This window comes from Saimiri boliviensis, chromosome 8 (assembly GCF_048565385.1).
Source record: "Saimiri boliviensis isolate mSaiBol1 chromosome 8, mSaiBol1.pri, whole genome shotgun sequence".
Taxonomy (NCBI): Eukaryota; Metazoa; Chordata; class Mammalia; order Primates; family Cebidae; genus Saimiri; species Saimiri boliviensis.
Window position 1 is genome coordinate 19,940,710 of NC_133456.1, and position 24,146 is coordinate 19,964,855.

At 48.6% G+C, this 24,146-nt stretch overlaps 2 protein-coding genes and 1 non-coding gene across 4 annotated transcripts in view; 1 reads left to right on the forward strand and 2 right to left on the reverse strand.

Annotated features, from left to right (window-relative positions):
* Positions 1-14,630, forward strand: part of CAND2 (cullin associated and neddylation dissociated 2 (putative)) — a 44,085-nt gene extending 29,455 nt beyond the window's left edge. The window contains exons 12-15 of the mRNA XM_039477278.2: positions 1,610-1,779; positions 3,988-4,152; positions 9,333-9,440; positions 13,635-14,630. Coding sequence (XP_039333212.2) covers positions 1,610-1,779; positions 3,988-4,152; positions 9,333-9,440; positions 13,635-13,862 — 671 coding nt within the window. The 3' untranslated portion in view covers positions 13,863-14,630. The remainder of the gene's footprint in view (positions 1-1,609; positions 1,780-3,987; positions 4,153-9,332; positions 9,441-13,634) is intronic.
* A 2,710-nt stretch (positions 14,631-17,340) lies between these two features.
* Positions 17,341-23,707, reverse strand: RPL32 (ribosomal protein L32). Of its 2 annotated transcripts, XM_074404069.1 has the most exons (5): positions 23,620-23,707; positions 22,279-22,379; positions 21,491-21,672; positions 18,738-18,909; positions 17,341-17,526 (listed from the first exon to the last, which is right to left on the reverse strand). In XM_074404069.1, exons 2-5 carry the CDS (start codon positions 22,372-22,374, stop codon positions 17,512-17,514), a joined length of 465 nt encoding a protein of 154 aa, XP_074260170.1. In that variant the 5' UTR covers positions 22,375-22,379; positions 23,620-23,707; the 3' UTR covers positions 17,341-17,511. The 2 variants fall into 2 exon arrangements, with proteins under 2 accessions (XP_074260170.1, XP_003926233.1); XM_003926184.4 differs by lacking the exon at positions 18,738-18,909.
* On the reverse strand, positions 22,449-22,587 carry LOC120367261 (small nucleolar RNA SNORA7). The gene has a single exon (XR_005581679.1). It is a non-coding gene; the product is annotated as a small nucleolar RNA SNORA7 (small nucleolar RNA).
* Positions 23,708-24,146: the final 439 nt, after the last annotated feature.

Below are 24,146 nucleotides of genomic sequence, written 5' to 3' on the forward strand. Positions count from 1 at the left end.
GCATTTCGTGAGGCTGAGGCAGGAGGATCACTTGAGTCCAGGAATTTGAGACCAGCCTGGGCAACATAGTGAGACTCCATCTGTTATTTTATTTTATTTTTTTTAAGTTTAAACTCTATATCATAGTCTCTTTTCTGCTACTATAACAGAATACTACAGATTGGGTAATTAATAAAGAGGAGAAATTCATTCCTCACAGTTTTGGAGTCTGGGAGGTCTGAGAACACGGCACCAGCATCTGGTGAGGGGCCACCCCATGGTGGAAGGGCAGAGTGAACATGGGAGACAGAGATGAGATGGGGGCTGAGCTTCTCCTTAACAGGAGCTTCCTCCCCTAATCCCTGACCCACTCCTGCAGTGTCGGCATTAATCCATGCTTTGAGGCTTCACCCTCATGACCTAGTCACCTCTCAATACGATTACCATGGCAACTGAGTTTCAGCATGAGTTTTGGTGGGGACATTCAAATCACAGCACTGTACAAGTCTGGGCACGGTGGCTCACGCCTGTAATCCCAGCATTTTGGGTGGCCAAGGTGGGTGGATCACTTAAAGTCAGGAGTTTGAGACCAGCCTGGCCAACAATGGTGAAACCCCATCTCTATTAAAAATACAAAAATTACCCGGGCATGGTGGCGCACACCTGTAATCCCAGGTACTTGGGAGGAGAATCGCTTGAACCTGAGAGGTAGAAGTTGCAGTGAGCCGAGGTTGTGCCACTGCACTACAGCCTGGGCAACAGAGAGAGACTCCATCTCAAAAACAAACCATAGCACTGTACAAAAAGGAGCATCCTGAGAAGTGCTGGTGACTGTAAGTTTCTCAATCTCTCTGCTCTTCAGGAGCCTCACCGGTAATATCAAGTTAACATTCACGGAGTCCGTGCTCTATGTGCCAGGGACTCTGCTGTGTACTTTTAATACATTATCACGTTAATTTTTTTTTTCAAGATAATGCTGAGGCACCACTTTTTTTTTTTTTTTTTTTTTCTTTTTTTTTTTTTTGAGACAGAGTTTCACTCTCGTTACCCAGGCTGGAGTGCAATGGCGTGATCTCGGCTCACTGCAACCTCCGCCCCCTGGGTTCAGGCAATTCTCCTGCCTCAGCCTCCTGAGTAGCTGGGATTACAGGCACGCACCACCATGCCCAGCTAATTTTTTGTATTTTTAGTAGAGACGGGGTTTCACCATGTTGACCAGGATGGTCTCGATCTCTTGACCTTGTGATCCGCCCGCCCCGGCCTCCCAAAGTGCTGGGATTACAGGCTTGAGCCACCGCGCCCAGCAGCACCACATTTTTAATTCTAAAAGCAGTCCTATAGCACAGGTTCTCTTATGACTACCATTTTACAGATGAGGACATTGAGGCGTTCAGGGTCCCACAATTAGTTGGTAGAGCTGGGATGGAAGCCAGGTCAGCCTCAAACCCACATTCTTATCTGGCCTTTCAAGGGTTGTTTGTACCTGGTATAAAGTAGACGCTCACCACACCCAGCTTACCCCCATTCAGCCAGTTCTGCACATGCATAGTAACCAGATGGCCGGGGTGGTGGGGGAGGTGACTTTGTGCTTTGGCTGTACGTCCCCACACCCCTCATGTCCTCCTGCCAGGAGAGTTCATGGAGAGCCTGCAGGACCCAGACCTGAACGTGCGCCGTGCAACTCTGGCTTTCTTCAACTCGGCCGTGCACAACAAGCCCTCGCTAGTCCGAGACCTGCTGAATGACATCCTGCCCCTCCTCTACCAGGAGACAAAGATCCGCCGGGACCTCATCCGAGAGGTGCGGAGCAGAACCGGGGTCCCTGGGGAAGCGGGGGGTGATGCCACCTCTCATGCCTCACTGGTATGGCAGTATTATCTCATCAGAGCAGGTGCTGGGGCCACATGGCCTGGATCAAGTCTTGTCCCCAGTCCCAGCTGCGTGACCCCAGCCAGGGCAACCTGATCCTCTCGGAGCCTCGGTTTCTCCTCATGAGCACATGAGGGTGCTAATTGTATCTGCTTCGTAGAGTTGCTGCAACGATTCGATGAGTGAGGTCCTGTGAGTGTTCAGAACCACCACAGGCACATAGCCAATGCTCAGTAAATGTTGGCATCCGGCAGGTGCTCATTGAGCAGCTGTGCTGAGCCCAAGTGCCAGGACTCAGAGTTGGACTGGATTTGGTTTCCACCACCACGGAGCTCATCATGGCCCTTAAAGGAGAGAGAGGCCCACTCTACTGATTACAGACAGCCCCTGCCTTATAACGGTTCAACTTTATGATGGTGCAAAAGCAGTAGCGTTCAGCAGGCTCTTCACCTTATGATGGGGTTGCCTCTGGAAACTGACTTACCATATCTTCAATGTGACAATCCCATCATACACCAAGGAGCAGCTGCATTTAACTTGGAGCCCACATAGTAAAGTAAGGATTCAAGGGGCAGAGGTTAAAGGTGATTTAATAAGCTGAGTCATCACACAGTGTACTAGAAAGATCTGAACCATTTGGTAGCACTGAACTGGCAACACTTAAGCAACTCTGTTTACAGGGACTGCAAAGGTTTCCCTACAGAGGGCCCCCACCATTTTTCTTTTTTTTTTTTTTCTTTTGAGACAAGAGTCTCACTGTATCCCCAGGCTGGAGTGTAGTGGCGCACAATCTCGGCTCACTGCAGCCTCTGCCTCCCGGGTTCAAGCAATTCTCATGCCTCAGCCTCCCAAGTAGCTAGGATTATAGGCACCTCCCACCATGCCTGGCTCATTTTTGTATTATTAGTAGACATGGAGTTTCACCATCTTGGCCAGGCTGGTCTTGAACTCCTGACCTCAGGTGATCCACCTGCCTCAGTCTCCCAGAGTGCTGGGACTACAGGTGTGAGCCACCATGCCCAGCCCAGAAGGGCCCTTTAAGCCGGGCTTTGAAGGGTAAAAAGGCATTTACCATTAAAACAGGGATTCATGGTTGAAAGCTTCAGAAAGAGCTGGGTGTTGTTTTGTTTGTTTTTTGAGACAGGGTCTTGCTGTGTCACCCAGGCTGGAGTGCAGTGGCACAATCACAGCTCACTGTAGCCTCAACCTCCTGGGCTCAGCAAACCTCCCACCTCAGCCTCTTTAGTAGCGGGGACTACAGGCGTGTACCACCATGCCCAGCTAATTTTTTGTATTTTTTTTTTTTTGTAGAGGTGGGGTTTCGCCACGTTGCCCAGGCTGGTCTCAAATTCCTGGGTGCAAGCGATCCTCCTGCCTCAGCCTCCCAAATTACCGGGAGTACAGTTTCCATGTCTAACCTACCTGGGTTTTAAATTCCAGTTCAGCCACTTGCAAGCAGTGTATCTTTAGTTAACCTGTCCAACTCAGTTATTAACCTGCCCGACTCAGTTTCCTCACCTATTAAATGAGATCAATAAGATTTACTTTTTTTTTTTTTTTTTTGAGACAGAGTCTTGCTCTGTCACCCAGGCTGGAGTGCAGTGGCGAGATGTCAGCTCACTGCAAGCTCTGCCTCCCGGGTTCAAGTGATTCTTCTGTCTCAGCCTCCTGAGGACCTCCTGGGACTGCAGGCACACGCCACCATGCCTGGCTAATTTTTTGTATTTTTAGTGACAGGGTTTCACTGTGTTAGCCAGGATGGTCTTGATCTCCTGACCTTGTGATCCACCTGCCCAGGCCTCCCAAAGTGCTGAGATTATAGGCATGAGCCACCGTGCCTGGCCAATAACATTTACTTCTGACGGCATTTGTGATGCTTGAATGAAGTGTCATCCATCAAGCACTCAGCACAGTGCCTGCTCAGTAGATGATAACGATAATGACTCTTACTGCCCCTGTGATCACCTGGGGGAAAGGAGACTGCAGGCTGAGCAAAGGCATGGAGACTTGAGAGTCTGAGGCATGATGTGGGCCAGCAGGCAGTATGGAATAGAGATGTGGGGTTTGTAGCAGAAACTGCAAGAGGTGTTGCACCGTGGGGCCATATCTACAACTTTCAGTTGTCCTTCCCTCCTGCAGGTGGAGATGGGGCCCTTTAAACATACAGTGGACGATGGGCTGGATGTGCGGAAGGCAGCCTTTGAGTGCATGTACTCACTGCTTGAGAGCTGCCTGGGCCAGCTGGACATCTGTGAGTTCCTGAACCATGTGGAAGACGGGCTGAAGGATCATTACGACATTCGGGTAGGACCAAGCCCCCTGCCAGATCTCTGTGCCCCTGTACCAAGGGACAGTCAGGCACCACTGGGCCCATGCTCATTTGTCCTTGCTCCCTACTCCAGGCACCCAATGAAAAGAGCTGCATTGTTGTTTTCTGATAAGAAAAGGAAACAGTGCCTCAAACACCTTTGGTGGGAGTCTACACTGGGCAAGCTCTTTGGAGGATGGTTTGGCAGCAATTGGAAAAAAAAAATTGTCCAGGTGCAGTGGCTCATACCTATAATCCCAGCACTTTGGGATGCCAAGGCAGGAGGATGGCTTGAGCCCAGTAGCTTGAGGCTGCAGTGAGCTGAGATTGCACCACTATACTCCAACCTGGGCAACAAAGTGAGACTATCTTAAAAAAAAAAGGAGTCACCCAGTGACTCCATCTCATCCCATTTGACCCATACACAAAACCTCTGAGCTGACTCCTACACATGTTCTGAGTTTTATGTACAAAATCGTTCCTCACAGCCTCTGGGAGTTGGGGAAGCTGGCAGCTGCCGAATTGTCTATCTGTAGATAACCGGCTCCATCAGCTGGGCACCTCCAGCTGTGGAATGCTAGCGACATTGAGGAGCAAGCTGCATCTCTTCATGTTGTGACCTGAAAGAGCTCCAAGCCCCACTATTTTTTTTTTTTTTTTTTTTTTTTTTTTTTTTTTTTTTTTTGAGACGGAGTTTCGTTCTTGTTACCCAGGCTGGAGTGCAATGGCGCGATCTCGGCTCACCACAACCTCCGCTTCCTGGGTTCAGGTGATTCTCCTGCCTCAGCCTCCCGAGTAGCTGGGACTACAGGCACGTGCCACCATGCCCAGCTAAATTTTGTATTTTTAGTAGAGACGGGGTTTCACCTTGTTGACCAGGATGGTCTCGATCTCTTGACCTCGTGATCCACCCATCTCAGCCTCCCAAAGTGCTGGGATTACAGGCTTGAGCCACCGCGCCCGGCCCCAAGCCCCACTATTGAGTGGCAAGAGCTAGTTCCAGAAGTTAGGGCCATTTTCTTACCTGAGGGAGTGAGTCTGGGGCCGGTGGGGCAGTTAGGAGACTTTGGTTTCTTCATTTTATATCTTTCTTTTTTGAAATTTTAAAGTTTATTCACATATACAATAGAAATCATTTCTTTTTAATTGTGGCAAAATAATAACACAAGTTACCATCTTCACTATTTTTTTCTTTTTTTTTGAAACAGGGTCTTGCTCTGTCACACAGGCTGGAGTACAGTGGCATAATCTTGGCTCACTGCAACCTCTAACTCCCAGGTTCAAGGGATTCGCATGCCTCAGCCTCCCTAGTAGCTGGGACTAAAGGCACCCACCACAATGTCTGGCTAATTATTTTTGTATTTTTAGTAGAGATGGGGTTTCACCATGTTGGCCAGGCTTGTCTCGAACTCCTGACCTCAAGTAATCTGCCTGCCTTGGCCTCCCAGTGCTGGGATTACAGGTGTGAGCCACTGCAACAGACCCCATCTTCACTTTTTCTTTGGCACCCAGCCTGGAGTGCAGTGGTGTGATCTTGGCTCACTGCAACCTCCGCCTCCTGGGGTCAAGCAATTTTCCTGCTTCTGCCTCAGCCTTCTGAGTAGCTAGGACTATAGGCACATGCCATGATGCCTGGCTGATTCTTTTGTGTTTTCAGTAGAGACAGCATTTCACCGTGTTAGCCAGGATGGTCTCGATCTCCTGACCTTGTGCTCCACCCACCTCGGCCTCCCAAAGTGCTGGGATTACAGGTGTGAGCCACCGCACTCGTCCTCCATCCTCACTATGCTTAAGTGCACAGCGCAGTGGCATTAAGCACATTCACACTGCTGCGCAGCTGTCACCACTGTCCATCTTAGAACTTTCTCCTTCCCAAATTGAAACTCTGCACCCATTAAACACCATTCTCCATGAATTTGACTACTCTAGGATTCTGCCTTTGTAAGTAGAATCATATGGTATTTGTGCTTTTGTGACACACTTGTTTCACTTAGTGTGATGTCCTCACGGTTCACCCATGTTGCAGCATGTGTCAGAATTTCCCTCTGTTGTATGTACAGACCATAGTTTGTTTACCCATTCATCCATCGGTGGACATTTGGGTGTTCCCAGTCTCTGGCTATTATGAGTAATGCTGCTGTGAACATAGGTATTCCAGTATCCTTTGGAATCTTGCCTTCAGTTCTTTTTGCTTTACCCAGAAGTGAAATTTTGGATCATGTGGTAATTCTGTGTTTAATATCTTAAGGAACTGTCATGCTACAACTTTATTTAAAAATTTTTTTATTTTGAGATGGAGTCTCAAGCCTAGGCTGGCTGGAGTGCATTGGTGCGAACTCGGTTCACTGCAACCTCCGCCTCCTGGGTTCAAGTGATTGTCCTGCCTCAGCATGTTGAGTAGCTGGGATTACAGATGTGCACCACCACGCCTGGCTAATTTTTGTATTTTTGTAGAGATGGGGTTTCACCATGTTGGCCAGGCTGGTCTTGAACTCCTGACCTCAGGTGATCCACCTACCTCGGCCTGCCAAAGTGTTGAGATTAATAGGTGTGAGCCACTGCGCCTGACCCCATACTACAACTTAAAAATATATATATACTGTAAGCCTGAGTCACCTTTTATAATGAAAAACTAATACAAAGTAATCAAAAGCAATATACTCGTTTCCAAAAGCGCCAGGCACGGTGGCTCATGCCTGTAATCCCAGCACTTTGAGAGGCTGAGGCAGGTGGATCACGAGGTCAGGAGTTTAAGACCAGCCTGGCCAACATGGTGAAACCCCATCTGTACTAAAAATAACAAAAGTTATCTGGGTGTGGTAGTGGGTGCCTGTAATCCCACATACTGAGGAGATTGAGGCAGGGAATTCCTTGAACCTGGGAGGCAGAGGTTGCAGTGAGCCAAGATTGTGCTACTGCACTTCAGCTTGGGCAACAGAGCAAGACTCTGTCTTCAACAACAACAACAACAAAAACACCCAAAAGCTTCCCCTACCCAGAGAGGCCTGCTGTAAGACTCAGTGTGTTTCTTGGGATGATGCACATAGACCCTCGTTCGTTAGTCAACCAATGCTGAGTGGTGCCAACACACCATGGTCAGTGCAAGAGGTGGGTTCCTGCTCTCAAAGCTGTGGAGACTAGTGTATGAAATCTCTTTTCTAGAAATGGGATCACATCACACATGCTGTTTTTTCCCCAATCTTTTTTTTTTTGAGAGGGAGTTTCACTCTTGTTACCCAGGCTGGAGTGCAATGGCACAATCTCAGCTCACCGCAACCTCCGCCTCCTGGGTTCAGGCAATTCTCCTGCCTCAGCCTCCTGAGCAGCTGGGATTACAGGCACGCGCCACCATGCCCAGCTAATGTTTTGTATTTTTAGTAGAGACGAGGTTTCACCATATTGACCAGGATGGTCTCGACCCCTTGACCTCGTGATCCACCCGCCTCAGCCTCCCAAAGTGCTGGGATTACAGGCTTGAGCCACCGCGCCCGGCCTTTTCCCCAGTGTTTTAACTTACATTTACTGTATGTAGTTGTTTGCTTTGCTTTTCAATACATATCAGACTTCGCCGTCTTATTTCATAGCTGCAGGAGTTCCCATTTCTGTTGCACTCACCGCTACACATGTAGCTTATTCGCACACTTTCACTATTAGAGACAATGCTGCTGTGAACACCTTGGGGCATCACTGTGACCCATGCTAGGGTGGAGTGCGTGTTCCTGTTAAGGTATCTGATGCGCGTGGTCAGGCTGCGCCTCCTGCAGCGGGCGTGCCTCTGACCACTCCGAACTCCTTCCTGCACTTCCAGTCTGCCTGTCTCTTCCTTGGCTTTATTACTGCTTTAAACCCTTGCTTCCTGCCCACTCCCAAGAAAGAGAAAAGAAACGACGTAAGTTCTACATAACTTTTCCGGGGTTCCAGCCCCAAGGTCTTTGTTGAGAAAGGGGGTTGGGTTTTCCAGTGTAGGCCGTGAGAACTAGTAGGAAATGATGGGGCACACAAAGCTGAACAGGACTTTCCACCACAGGGCTCCCAGGAGGCTCCAGGTCGGAAGGGTATATTCAGCTTCTCTCATTTAGGTGTGCCTGGTATTAGGCATCTTGGGGCGCTAGTGACCCCAGAACACAGACTGAGGAGTTCTGGGCTCGTCCAACACGCCAGCTTGTGGGGATTTTTCCCAGGCTCAAGCAAGTCTCTTCCTTCTGTCCACTCTGGCCATATCCTCGTGCCTGCCCTCCAGGAGCGCAGGACAGGGTCTAGGCACCAGTGCAGCCTTGGAGCCCACTCTGCCGCCACCCTCTGGGGTGAGGAGGGTGGGTGTGGCAGTTCTAGAGCCCATAGCTTTGTGTTATCTTCAGGTGAGCCTTTGGAGAGGGGGTGAACGCCACCCAGTTCAAAGGGGAGACAGGGAGTCTTGTCTGGTTCGAGGACACAGGGTGGTGGAGGAGCCAAGAGTCATAGCTCATGAAGTCTGGCACTGCTGCTTCTCACTGCTGTGGGCTGGGCCTCCTCTTTTGCTGTGGGGTGTAGGAGGGTCAGGGTGTGGGGATGGGTAGGGTGTGGGGATTTCAGATAGCCATTCTTTATACTGTGCAAGGCTTCTTTGTGAAGACTTGACCATTTTCAAGAGATGACAATTTTTCTCCTATAGGCTGAGTCCAGGCCTGCAGCCATGTTTAGTTAGTGTCAAAGTTTTTGTTTGGTTTTGAAATCAGGTGCCAACTTTCAAAAATCCAGATTTTTGTTTTTTACTTGAAAATTGGGGTTTCTTTTGAAAACCATCCAGTGGCCCCAAGCCACATGTCTGCATTCCCACCTGGCCACAGTCGGCCAGAGCCGAGCAGTCCCTGTGGCTGCAGCAAGGGCTCCCTGCTCAGTCCCAGGCCCCAGCGGCCCCCTTCCCTCATCCCCAGCATCTGCCTGACCCGTGGGCATCTGAGCTTGACAACCACTCCCTCCCTGGTGCTTCTTATCTGATCCTCTTCAGGTCAGCCAAGTATAATTGGCAAAGAAAGTGTCACCATTCAAGGAAACAGACCCAGAGAGGGAGACTCTGGCAGGACTTCATGGTGGTCTGGACTTGGTCTTCAGGTTTCGGGTGTGGGGCCTCTGCTCTTTCCCAGGGCTGGCTGCTGCACCATCTCACTAAGAATTCTGTCTCCTTCCTTCTGGGCAGATGCTGACCTTCATTATGCTTGCCCGGCTGGCCACCCTGTGTCCTGCACCTGTCCTACAGAGGGTGGACCGACTAATTGAGCCACTTAGGGCCACCTGCACTGCCAAGGTAAGTCTCTGACCTAGCCCTAGCCCAGGCCCTGGAGCACCCGAGTCCTCAGCCGGTTGTTCATTTACCCCTCACTAAGCACTTGGGCAGTGCAGGTGATGCTGTGAAAGTGCTTCAGTCATTATCATTGCCCTACAAAGTGCTTCTTATCATATCACTGTATACACAGGGGAACAGAAGCTTTGAGAGATTGCGGTTGGCCAAGGCTACACAGCTAGTAAATTGCAGAGCTGGATTCAGATCCACCTGTCTCCTCTTCCGTTCATTAAATACTTCTGGGTGCTGAGCCTCATGGGAGATACTAAAGATGTAACATTGAGCCTGATAGATTCCCTATTGTCAATCTCTCACCTCTTTGTTGGGAAGCTGGGTTAGATGATTCATCTAGAGCAAAGTTGATGCTAGACTAGAGTGCCTGAAGGGTCTGGAGGAGGGATCTGGGGTGGAAGCTCCCATGGAAAGCTGGTGTTGGGAGCAGAGCCTGGTGTACCTAGCTGGTACCTATTAAGTACCTGTTGAATGAGAGAGTACATTTGAGTTTTCTGAGGATGGGAATCATTGTCAAAAGGAGGGCAGTGTTTTAGATTGGCGCTTAAAGAGGAGACATACCCATAGAGTGATTTTCAAAAATGAAATCTGTGGATAAAACATTAAAATTTATAGTTTATTCATAGAAACTTGCCTTGTAAGTTTACATTTTTAACATATGCTCACTGTTGAGTCAATCCAAAAAAAAGCTTCTGCAAGACCAGGGCAGTTTTGACAATCTCTGGCCAAATCCTATCTAGTTTTCTCTGAGCTCTATTGCACCAAGAAAAGCCCCAGTTCTTAAGAGGGGAGGTATACATGGTACTGCTATGAGAACATTCTTGCAGTGGGCCAAGGTGGCAAGAGAAGCTCTGCTCTGAGTTCCCACAAGAGCCACTCACCTGGCCATGCAGAAGATGCTGTCTGTTGGGCACTGGGATGAGCGTGGACACATCCACACCCACAGTCCTTACCCATGACTCTAAAATCTACCAAGCTCTGACAACCAAAAGCTTTTTAGGAACCTGTCAACAGGACTTGAAGTGATATGAGGCTATGATCTTTAATTTTCTTTTGTTAAACAGTCAGCCCTCTGTATCTGCAGGTTCCACACAGATGAGAATCAGAAAATAGGCTGGGCGCGGTGGCTTACGCCTGTAATTCCAGTAAGGCGAATGGATCACAAGGTCAGGAGATTGAGACCATCCCGGCCAATGTGGTGAAACCTTGTCTCTACTTAAAATACAAAAAACTAGCCGGGTATGGTGGCGCACGCCTGTAGTCCCAGCTACTGGGGAGGCTGAGGCAGGGGAATCGCTTGAACCTGGGCGACAGAGGTGGCAGTGAGCTGAGATCACACCACTGCACTCCAGCCTGGTGACAGAGCAAGACTCCATCTAAAAAAAAAAAAAAAAAAAAAAAAAAATACAAATATAGGCCAGGCGTGGTGGCTAACACCTGTTATCCTAACACTTTGGGAGGCAGAGGCAGGTGGATCACCTGAAGTCAAGAGTTCAGGACCAGCCTGGCCAACATGCGTCTCTACTAAAAATACCAAAATTGGCCGGGCGCGGCCGCTCAAGCCTGTAATCCCAGCACTTTGGGAGGCCGAGGCGGGCGGATCACGAGGTCAAGAGATCGAGACCATCCTGGTCAACATGGTGAAACCCCGTCTCTACTAAAAATACAAAAAATTAGCTGGGCATGGTGGCGCGTGCCTGTAATCCCAGCTACTCAGGAGGCTGAGGCAGGAGAATTGCCCGAACCCAGGAGGCGGAGGTTGCGGTGAGCCGAGATCGCGCCATTGCACTCCAGCCTGGGTAACAATGAGCGAAACTCCGTCTCAAAAAAAAAAAAAAAAAAAAAAAAAATACCAAAATTAGCTGGGCGTGGTGGCACGTACCTGTAATCCCAGCTACTTGGGAGGCTGAGGCAAAAGAATCGTTGAACCTGGAGGGGTGGAGGTTGCAGTGAGCCGAGATTATACCACTGCACTCCAGCCTGGGCAAAAGAGCGAAACTGTGTCTCAAAAATAATAATAAAAAATTTTAAAATGTAGGAGCCAGGCACGGTGGCTCACACTTGTAATTCCGGCACTTTGGGAGGCCAAGGTGGGCAGATCTTCTGAGGTCAGAAGTTCAAAACCAGCCGGGCGCGGCGGCTCAAGCCTGTAATCCCAGCACTTTGGGAGGCTGAGGCAGGTGGATCACAAGGTCAAGAGATCGAGACCATCCTGGTCAACACGGTGAAACCCTGTCTCTACTAAAAATATAAAAAATTAGCTGGGCATGGTGGCGCATGCCTGTAATCCCAGCTACTCAGGAGGCTGAGGCAGGAGAATTGCCTGAACCCAGGAGGCGGAGGTTGTGGTGAGCCGAGATTGTGCCATTGCACTCCAGCCTGGGTTACAAGAGCAAAACTGTCTCAAAAAAAAAAAAAGTTCAAGACCAGCCTGGCCAACATGGTGAAACCCTGTCTCTTAATTAAAAATACAAAAATTAGCTGGGTGTGGTGGTGCACACCTGTGATCCATGTACAGAGGCTGAGGCAGGAGAACTGCTTGAAGCTGAGAGGCAGAGGTTGCAGTAAGCCAAGATTACACCACTGCACTCCAGCCTGAGTGACAGAGTGAGACTCCATCTCAAAAAAAAAAAAAAAAAGGGCTGGGCGCGGTGGCTTACACCTGTAATCCCAGTACTTTGAGGCAGTTAGTCACTTGAGGTTGAGACCAGCCTGGCCAACACAGTGAAACCCCATCTCAAAAAAAAAAAAAAAAAAAAATATAGCAGCTGCTTACACAGCATTTATATTGCATTAGGTATCAAAAGGAATCTAGAGATGATTTAGAGTGTATAGGAAGATGCATCTAGGTTCTATGCCAATGTACCACTTTTATATGAGACTTGAGCATCTGAGGATTTTGACATCCCCTGGGATCTTGGAACCAATCTTCCATGGATACTTCGGGATTCCTGTACCCCACAATACTCATACATTTTTCATAAATGTAGTGGCGTATTCATGTATTTGATTACAAGGAATTGTACCAGATCCTCAAGAATGTTATCTACATAGTATTACCTTTCTAAAACCCCTAATGTCCTGGATTCCAAAGCACATCTGGCTCCAGGGATCTCAAAGAAGGGGGTGTAGAGTTGTGTTATTTAATTATCTGGGCAACTCATTTTTTTTCCCCGACAGTCTTGCTGTTGCCAGGCCGTACTGCAGTGGTTCGATCTCGGCTCACTGCAATCTCTGCCTCCCAGGTTCAAGTGATTCTCCTACATCAAGGAGATTCAAGCCTCCCGACAGTAGCTGAGACTACAGGTGCATGCCACCACACCCAGCTAATGTTAGTAGAGATGGAGTTTCACCATGTTGGCCAGGATGGTCTTGATATCTTGACTTCATGATCTGCCCATCTCGGCCTCCCAAAGTGCTGAGATTACAGGCAGCTTTTATTTCTAGATGGGGAAATGAGGCTCAAAGATGTAGCTACCTGGAGTCACAGCTCTTGAGGGCAGAGCCATTTGAACGCAGGACTGTGCAACTCCAATGTCAAGCTGTTTTGGATTCTTTCAGTAGAGCCCAGCATAAGGAGGAATTTGAACTTTAGTCCATAAGCAGTGGAGGAATTACTGAGCTCCTTTGTCTAAGTGGGAGATGGTGGGGAAGTCAACAGAAACTACAGGAGGTAGTCTGAGGTGCTTACTCTCCAGCTGCAGCTATAGAACGGATTTCCAGGCAGGGGCTTGAATAGGGGAAGAGGCTGCTACAAGACCACAGCAGTGATTCATTCATTCAGTTTAATCATAAGGTGCTAAGAGCTGATTTTAAGCACTTTAGGCTGGATCCCTGCAGTCTGTGGGAGGAGGTTAAGTATGGGAACACAGTACTTGCCGCTGTCAATTAAAAAGTGGGCATGTTAGATTGGCTGCTCAGAGACCCCTCAGGCTGTACTCAAGCTGATTTGAATGACAAAGAACCTCTGTGGGAAACAAGTCAGTGTTAAAGCCCAGAGGTGGAGTTAGGAAATTGCCTTAGGAGACCTTGCAGCAGGAATGTACCTTAGGGATTATGGGGCAGAGAGGAGGCCAAAGACCAGTGAGGCAGTGGTGGCAGCCAGGCGCAATAAAGGATGGCTTCTTCTGCTGTTTCCTACTTTAGGTCAAAGCTGGTTCTGTGAAACAGGAGTTTGAAAAGCAAGATGAACTGAAGCGCTCTGCAATGAGGGCAGTGGCGGCCCTGCTGACCATCCCTGAGGTGGGGAAAAGCCCCATCATGGCCGACTTCTCTTCCCAGATCAGATCCAACCCTGAACTTGATGCCCTCTTTGAAAGCATCCAGAAAGATTCCGCTTCAGCCCCCAGCACAGACTCAATGGAGCTCAGCTAGTCTCCCCAGCACACAGGTGGGCCCTCACCCACCTTTCTCTTGAGAGAAAGGAGCCCACCCAACCATGAGGCCTCCCCAATCCACTACCACAAGCCTCTACTTTCACCCTTCCACCACCTCACTGGGGACCCTGCTGCTCCGTCAGGGCTTACAGTGCCTTCTCCAGGGACCCAACTTCAAGGCTCTGAGCCCGAGCTGCAAGGCTGCCAACAGTTGGGCCCCATCCTTAACTCAGGACAGTCATCCAAAGAAATAGGGTAAGTTTTCCAGTGACTTCACACTCTACCCCTCCATAGTCTGCCTGGTTCCTTCAGAGAGTGTCTCTACCTCACAAACTAGTAGTATTTAGAAATAGGCTGTGCTTGTCAGCTGTGAATGGTAAGGAGGCAGCAGACACCTCTCCGGTTTCTTCACTGCACTCAGCAATGCCTCTAAGTCAGTGCTCAGGCTGGGCATCTCAAAAAGAAAACTTGAGTTACGTTTTAAAATTCAAAATGGTTCATTTCTAAGTGGCAGTGATGAATCCGAAATTTGGATGGTACATGTTTCCTTTTCCCAGGAAGAATGAATGCTTTGGGTGGGGAACAGGTTCGGACCTCATGTTTCATTTCTAATTTCACATGCCAACAACACCCAGGCAAACCAGTTGGTGTTTCTGAGGAAGGTTTCAAATGTGTCTAGTGTTACTATTGAGGACAAAGAAATACAAGTGGCAGGCCAAAGTATTTTCTGTGATATCCCAGGTTAATAAAGATTAGATCCTAAGTTGCTTATTTTCTCTACACAAATTGTCTCCAATTGTTAGACCAGTATCTTGAACGTACTTGTCAATGTTAGAAATCCCCCAGATTAGGCTGGGTGAAATGGCTCATGCCTATAATCCCAGCACTTTGGGAGGCTGAGGCAGGCAAGATCACCCAAGGTCAGGAGTTTGAGACCAGCTTGGCCAACATGGCAAACCCCTGACCCTACTAAAAACATAAAAATTAGCCAGGTATGGTGGCACACCTGTAGTCCCAGCTATTAAGGAGACTGGTGGGGGTGTGGGGGGGTGCGCGGGGTCGTCGAGAGAAATCAAATTGCCTGAACTCAGGAGGCGGAATTTGCAGTGAGCTAAGACTATGCCACTGCACTCCAGCCTGGGTGACAGCATGACAATCTCAAAAAATGAAAATAAATCCCCAAAATGACCAATTTACATCATAAATATTTATGACCAAGTTTTTTTTTTTGAGAGTCTTGCTGTCGCCCAGGCTGGAATGCAATAGTGTAATCTTGGTTCACTGCAACGTCCGCCTCCCAGGTTCATCTGATTGTCCTGCCTCAGCCTCCCAAGTAGCTAGGATTACAGGTGCATGCCACTGTGTAGCTAATTTTATATATTTTTAGTAACGACAGGGTTTCACCATGTTAGCCCGCCTGGTCTCCAACTCCCAACCTCAGGTGATCTGTCCGCCTCAGCCTCCCAAAGTGCTGGGATTATAGGTGTGAGCCACTGCGCCCAGCGTTATGACTAGGTTTTGTACAGGAGACAATCTGTAAGATGCCTGTTTACTAGAATGAGACTAGACCTAGAAAAGCTTTTTTTTTTTTTGTGAGACGGAGTTTCACTCTTGTTACCCAGGCTGGAGTGCAATGGCGCGATCTCGGCTCACCGCAACCTCCGCCTCCTGGGTTCAGGCAATTCTCCTGCCTCAGCCTCCTGAGTAGCTGGGATTACAGGCACGTGCCACCACGCCCAGCTAATTTTTTGTATTTTTAGTAGAGACGGGGTTTCACCGTGTTGACCAGGATGGTCTCAATCTTCTGACCTCGTGATCCACCCGCCTCAGCCTCCCAAAGTGCTGGGATTACAGGCTTGAGCCACCGCGCCCAGCAGAAAAGCTTTTTTATAACCAGCACAGCATTTCTGCTAAGATGATCAAGATGGTTACAGAACAGGATCCGGTAAGCATTTCTGTCTCTTACCTAGTGAGTACCACATTCCATATGCCTCATGACCTATATATTACCATGTTTAGATGCCTGTAATCCCAGTATTTTGGGGGGCCAAAGCAGGTTTGCTTGAGCTTAGGAGTTTGAGACAGCCTAGGCAACATGACTACTCTCAATGAAATTTTTTAAAAAAAACTAGCCAGGTGGGGAGGTGCACATCTATAGTCCCAGTCACTTGGGAGGCTGAGGTGGAAGGATCACCTGAGCCCAGGGAGGTCGAGGCTGCAGTGAGTGCACCATTGCATTCCCAGCCTGGATGAGAAAACCCCATCTTTTTTTTTTTTTTTTTTTTTTTTTTTTTGAGACAGAGTTTGACTCGTTACCCAGGCTGGAGTGCAATGGCGTGATCTCGGCTCACCGCAGCCTCCTGCGTTCAAGCAATTCTCCTGCCTCGCTGATATTACAGGCACGTGCCACCATGCCCAGCTAATTTTTTGTATTTTTAGTAGAGACGGGGTTTCACCATGTTGACCAGGATGGTCTCGATCTCTCGACCTCGTGATCCACCCGCCTCGGCCTCCCAAAGTGCTGGCATTACAGGCTTGAGCCACCGCGCCCGGCCGAAAACCCCATCTCTTAAAAAAAAAAAAAATCAGGGCCATGCATCACAAGAGGCCCAACTGTCACCAGTTAGCTCCCTGCTTTGGGAAACTTGTGTAACATTGTACCTGAAGCAGCAGCTGGTAGGGAGGTTATGAGAGACTGAAAGTGCTTTTCCAGTAACCATGGTGGATTACCTGGAAGAGCAATTTGTACATCATCCTATTTTTGGAGAGAAGTTATAGGATGCAATTTAGGTATCCCATAACAATATGTGTAAGAAATTCAGCTGGATTTTTCCATGCAGATTTTCTCAATTCTCACAAGCATCACATGGAGTAACTGTCACCTAAGTTTACAAAGCGAGGCTAAGAATGACTGCTTGTGGCTTGGGAGCTGTAAGCTTCAAGTGTGTCAGAACCGACCTAGTGTCAGAGCCAAGTCGGTGCCCCTCATCCCCAGCCTTAAGTGGAGATGATTAAGGCTAGTCTGTTGGCCGGGCGCGGTGGCTCAAGCCTGTAATCCCAGCACTTTGGGAGGCCGAGGCGGGTGGATCACGAGGTCGAGAGATCGAGACCAACCATGGTCAACATGGTGAAACCCCGTCTCTAATAAAAATACAAAAAATTAGCTGGGCATGGTGGTGCGTGCCTATAATCCCAGCTACTCAGGAGGCTGAGGCAGGAGAATTGCCTGAACCCAGGAGGCGGAGGTTGCGGTGAGCCGAGATCGCACCATTGCACTCCAGCCTGGGTAACAAGAGCGAAACTCCGTCTCAAAAAAAAAAAAAAAAAAAAAAAAAAGGCTAGTCTGTGCACTTGAGACCATGTTCCCCTGTTCAAGGACCAAATGTCCTTTACAAATCCCCTCCAAATGGGAGATTCCAAAGGGCTTAACAAGCAAAAGAACCATCTCTGACAAACTTAGCCAAGAAGCTGAAGACTTAAAACTAAGGAAGATGCCAGTTTTATTTAAACACAGAACGTGCACATAAGCTGTCTACTCATTTTCTTCGCTGCGCAGCCTGGCATTGGGGTTGGTGACTCTGATGGCCAGCTGGGCAGCTCTTTCCACGATGGCTTTGCGGTTCTTGGAGGAAACATTGTGAGCAATCTCAGCACAGTAAGATCTGTAAGAGAATCAAGTGGGTAAGAAGCAAGACAGCCCTGAACACGACTGGAAAATTGTATTGCGGAGGCAATGAGTCCTAGCACCAAGCCAAGGGAAGGCTGCTTGGTAAGTGGCTGTGGAATGACATCTATAGGCCCTCAAATCCTGACTCCCCTGATCCTACAGTTCCCTGGTGGTGACAAGAATGCTTTCATTTATTATCCTCTTTCCTCTAATCTTCATAGTAGCCTTGGAATCCAGGCATTATCTCCATTTAACAGGTAAGGAAACCAAGGCCCACAGCAAACAATGGACAGGGATCTGGGGTGAACCCAGGCCCATACTCCAGGTTCAAAGGTTCTCCCCAGTTGTAGGGTGCTTGACCTTGCCCAGAAGTTTCAGAACTCTCTGCAAAGTGGTCAAGAGCAGAACCCAGAGTCTGAATGGAGCCAAAAGCACCTGGTTTGACTGCTGAGGATACAAAGCAAGCTGAGAAACAGCGATGCTTAAAGTCACCCTGTCATAGTCATACCTAATACCTGAGGACCTGGTGTGCCAGATTTGGTTCTAACTCATTCCTTAAAACTTTTTTTTCTGAGACAGTCTCGCTCTATTGCTCAGGCTAGAGTGCAGTGGTGCCATCTCAGTTCGCTGCAACCTCAGCCTCCCAAGTAGCTGGGATTACAGGTGCCCACCACCATGCCTGGCTAATTTTTGAATTTTTAGTAGAGACGGGGTTTCACTATCTTGGCCAGGCCAATCCTGAACTCCTGACGTCGTGATCCACCTGCCTCAGTCTCCCAAAATGCTGGGGTTACAGGCATGAGCCACCACACCTGGCCGCCTCACAAACTTTTTAAAAGGCAGCTACGCTGTGCCCTATTTAATAACCAATTGGCCTAATGAGCACATTTCAGTAAGGAGGTGATTTATGAAGCCACCCATAGTGGATTTAAGTACAGACATTCCACCCCTGAAGCATTTTCAGCAAAGAAAGCAGCAGGACTTAAAAATGAGGCAATGGACACACAGCTCTTTTCAAGAAGCGCACCTGAACAGCAAGACAGCAAATATAGGAGTCCACTCAAATTCAAAGCAACTGTATGTTAAAATGTTTCTAAGTTTTCAAGACTCAGGTTATATTACAGTTCTCATTTGTCTTTACTGTTCAAAAACCCCTCCTGTCCTTGTCCCCCACATACTTGATAATCACAATCAGAGTGCACCCACCATTTGAAATGCGTCCCCCTGGCTTTGGCACTTTCCAGACTGTAACACTCCAGTCATCTGGAATGGACGCACAACATTCCATCCAGCACTTTCCAAGTCACTAATGACATGTTCAGTTGTTGGCAGTGGACTGTTGCGACAGTGACTAGTTTGTTTCCCCACTTTTCCATTCCTTAAGGACAAATGCCCAGAAATGGAACTTAGAGATTAAAGGTCAGAGATAAAGTACTTCTACCGCTCTTAGACTGCCAAGCTGTGCTTAGAGAATGGCAAGCAGCTACCATGTGCGCTGCAACTGAGTAATCATGTTCGCTATACAACAGCTATTGCCTGTTACAGCTCAACTACAGCCAACTGTGGTTTCCATGTCCACTGTTAAGTCCTACACCCATCTTTTCAAACAGAAGTTTTCAGCATTTCAAAGCCTGCACTTCCAACCTTGGAAGGTAATCACATCAGAATACTGCTCTTGTTCATTTTTATTACTTGTATCTACAACCACTGTCGATAAAAGATCTTTGCAAACAAATACAAACATCCTAGTTAGTCACACTCCACGTTCTTTCTAGTTTAGGAAAACTCAGCTTTTTGGCTTCCATTTACCAATAAGTGAAGACAAACTGTCACTTCCCATGAGAATTTTTCATTCCACTGCCCTAGTTTTTTGGTCTAAGCAGATCACTGAATCTGTTATACACAGAGCTCACCAAGTGTCTAACTTACTTAAAACACCTAGAACTAGCTGGGTGTGGTACAGCGTGCCAGTGGTCCTAGCTACCAGGAAGGCTGAGATGGGAAGATGGCTTGAGCCCACCTTGAGTTTGGAGCTGAAGTGTGCTGTGATCACAGCTGTGAATAGCCACTACACTGCAGTCAGGGCAACATAGAGCCTGTCCATCCCTAAAATCAAACCAGGCCAGGTGCAGTAGCTCATGCCTGTAATCCTGGCACTGGGAAGCTGAGGTGGGCGGATTGCTTGAGATCAAGAGTTCAAAACCAGTCTGGCCAACATGGTGAAACTCCATCTCTACTAAAACCACAAAAATGAGCCAGGCGTGGTGGTGGTACATGACTGTAATCCCAGCTACTTGGGAGGCTGAGGCAGGTGAACACTTGAAACTGGGTGGCAGAGGTTGCAGTGAGCTGAATCAAGACACTGTACTCCAGCCCAGGAAAGAGAGCTAGACTCCATCTTAAAAAAACAAAACTGGCCAGGCGCGGTGGCTCACGCCTATAATCCCAGCACTTTGGGAGACCAAGGCGGGTGGATCAGGAGGTCAAGAGATCAAGACCATCCCGGTCAACATGGTGAAACCCCATCTCTACTAAAAATACAAAAAATTAGCTGGGCATGGTGGCGCGTGCCTGTAATCCCAGCTACTCAGGAGGCTGAGGCAGGAGAATTGCCTGAACCCAGGAGGCAGAGGTTGCGGTAAGCCGAGATTGCGCCATTGCACTCCAGCCTGGGTAACAAGAGCGAAACTCCTTCTCAAAAAAAAAAACAGGCCGGGCGCGGTGGCTCAAGCCTGTAATCTCAGCACTTTGGGAGGCCGAGGCGGGTGGATCACGAGGTCGAGAGATCGAGACCAACCTGGTCAACATGGTGAAACCCCGTCTCTACTAAAAATACAAAAAATTAGCTGGGCATGGTGGTGCGTGCCTATAATCCCAGCTACTCAGGAGGCTGAGGCAGGAGAATTGACTGAACCCAGGAGGCGGAGGTTGCGGTGAGCTGAGATCGTGCCATTGCACTCCAGGATAACAAGTGCGAAACTCTGTCTCAAAAATGAAAAAAAAAAAAAAAAAAAAAAAACCAAAAAACCAATAAACTCACCGGAACCAATGCCCTGTAAACCCTCCATGCTCTCTTTCACCTCTACACTTTTGTGTAAGCACTCTCTGCCAAGTTTTCTTCCTGTTCTCCACCTAATCCAAACTTGGTTCTAAAGCCCTCCCACCCCTGAAGAGATCCCTTACCATAGAGCAAAGACTTAAGGGCCCCTTAATGTCTGAGGTCCATGTTTGATCTTCTCTCTACCCTCCTTGTAAACCAAAAATAAAATTCAGAGCCCCCAGCAACCATCTGAATACACTCCCCACTTGAACAGGGCACTCTTGGTTTCCATAACCTCTATCATGGCCAAGATATTCCCTTCTAGTGATAACTAATTCCGAATCAGAAACAAAATCTATTCAAAACCTCGAAGTGCCACCTTTCTGGACCAAACCAACAGACGCCTTAAATTTATTTGATCTCTCATGTCTCCCTAAAACATGTAAACCCAAGTGGTTCCCAATCCACCTTGGGCACACGTTCTTAGGGTCGCTCAAGGGCTGTGTCACGGGCCATGGCCAACTCACATTTGGGTCAGAATTATCTCTTCAAATATTTCAGAGTTCAACTCTTGGTTGACACCCTCATAAAGAAAGCAATGTTCTGGAAACAGCCAAAGGATAGTGCAGTAGTGGAAAGTGGTTGTTACTGCAGTGTTTACTGCAGTGTTCATAAAGCAGTCTCTTCCTGGACTTGGGTCACTACACTTAGCGGACCAAGTCTCCTCCCTCTCCAGCAAAGGAAACACTGAACTCCCCAACAAGCATTCTCTAAAAATCCTGCAGGGAACAACTTCAGATTCCCTCAGAATGTACAACTCCCCAGAATGCATCCCAAGAGTTTCTAGAGTTCCTGCCAGAAGTGCTCACACAGATACAAACTTCTGATTCCTGAAAACAAGAGGTGGGACCCAACTCACTTGTTGCACATCAGCAGCACTTCCAGCTCCTTAACGTTGTGGACCAGGAACTTCCGGAAGCCACTGGGCAGCATGTGCTTTGTTTTCTTGTTGCTCCCATAACCAATGTTAGGCATCAAGATCTGGCCCTTGAACCTTCTACGAACCCTGTTGTCAATACCTCTGGGTTTCCGCCAGTTACGCTGAAGGAAGTAACACACAGGTGGGTTAGTGTCTGTGCAGAGTGCCAATTCTTCCCTTTGGGGAGGGAAAAAAAGGACCAAATGAAAAGGAAGTATGCCACGCAGTAACTGCCTTTGGTAACAGGACTTCATTATTTCCTTATATACTTTTTTTGGTGGGTGGCTTTAGCAACTAGGAATGCAGGCACCCCCACCATTCCCACTCCCAAGCAATGGAAGAGACACCAACAGGATGTCAAGGGACTGTGTAGATACCGAGATGATGAGCACAGGTGTAGACACGACTCTCAGCACCTGAGTTTTCTTGTCTATATAAAATAGGGATCCTGCTGTCATAAGGCAACCCGAAATACATGACACAAATGCAAAGCCTTCTAAAACACATCCAAACTGACTGTCCCTTTTCATTTAAATGTCACTTAACACATCAAGAGACTCAAGTACCAGCACTAAGGCACACTGGGGGAGACCGACCTTTTCTGGAAGAAAGCTCTTCCACAAACCAGTTCATGGGCCAAAGGTGAGCCTGACTAGGTGCTGTCAGAAACTGACAGCCTGTCATTAACTTTCTTCACCCACACCCATTTCCATCCCAGGACCACATACCTTAATTTTGACGTATCGGTCCGACTGGTGCCGGATGAACTTCTTGGTTCTCTTTTTGACGATCTTGGGTTTCACAAGGGGTCTAAGGGCGGCCATGATGCCTTTTGGGAAAGAAGCAGCCCCAGGTGAAGAAGAATTCTGGAAGGAGGCTTTCCCGCCCTGGGACTGAACACTGTTGCAGAGTATCTTCCAATCGCCAGCTACGGAGCAAGCTGGGAATGGAATGGGTGCCTCTGCCACGCTTGCTTTCCCTCCCTTTCCGAAGCTGGCAGAATACTAGGCACTCTCCAGACGCGATCCCAGGAGGTCAGGAGTCACCCCACCCTCTGAGCCCAAATAATGCCAACAGTTGAGCAAACCAAAACTGACCCCAAGACACACTCAACTTGCAAGGGGCGGCAGATCCCACCCCACCAGCGTCCGAACCCCCAGATGGTCCTTCCGGTAGTACTAGCCTTGATTATCTACGTGAACAGGAGCATCAGTTTCCTCACCTGTAAAATGGAGATGACACTGCTCGCTGAATGCCTGCAGTGCCCGTCACGGAGTAAACGTTCAATGAAGAGAACCTTCTAATTGCCTAAGGGAGCTGCTGCACTACCACACCCACGACACACACAAAACCGTCACGGCCTTCCCCTCTAAGCCGCCTCGACTACGGAGATCTTCCAGTATCAACGCACACCTTCCTCAGTGTGGTCTTCCGAGTCATGATTTCCTACAACACCCTTTCTGTTCTATTCGCAGCCATCAACTGGCACAGAGTGGGTACTCGATGAACCACGTCTGCAAAACGACTTTGCCTTCCAGCCCATGATATTCTCGAAGACAAAGTGGGGGCAGCTGCATCTTCATCTTCCCAGAGATACTACAGAATTTGGGCCAGCAACGGAACCAGCTGACCTACACCTGGTTTCTCCCTGGCGGTCCCGCCGCAGCAGCCCGAGGGCGAGACTGCCGGGGAAGAAGCCGATCATGGCAACGAACGAATACACGTGAGCGCTGGGATCCACGGGACTCAGCTGAAGACTGTTAAGCTGGGCCTGTTCGTCCCGCGGCCCCCAGGAGACCCCGCAGTCTGGCCTCAACTAGCACCCTCCACTGCCAAGGAACAAACAAGCAGCCCGCAGCTGTGACTACAGGCTGAGGGCAGGAGGCCCTGGGGACGCAAAGCCCCATCACCCAGAGCTCCTTCACTCTGTGCCTGTACACGCCCCAGTAAGCCGACAATAACAATAGCCACAGACAATACCGAGCCGAAGGGGAGACCTCCGCACCACTGGGCGAGGGGGCCAGATGAACGCAGCAGGAATGCGGATGGCCACGGATTTTAAGACTCACCGAGGAATTCGCTGCTACCTCCGTAGGCAGCGCCGAGGAAGAGAGAAGGGACGTTGGCGCGCAAGGGCTGATGGGACGTAACCCCCTAGGTCCTGGCAGGGGAAAGGCGAGCACTTCCGGATCCGGCTCTTTCAACGAAAAAGACACGTCGAAAAATGTGCCGCAAAAAATTCTGAGTATAACTGTTTTAATAGACATTAATATCTATGACTGTAACTGAAAACGTATCCTACTTGTCCTTGGGACTACGTAGAAATTTGGAATTATTTCTGAGCTAAGACCTGGTGGAGGGAGGAATTTACTTCCGCCAGAAGTTGAAGCCTCTCCGCTTTGGGGCTATTTCCGCCCGCATTTCTTCTATTCCGAAGTGCGCCTCTTAGTGGTCAGGAGAGAACAAGACAGACTTCCTAATAATTTCCTCACCGAATTTACACAGTAAAAAATAATGAGACTGTAACAGCTAACATGCGATGGGGTTCACTAAGCCTACCACAATTCTATAATGTACCCCTATTATTGTCTCAATT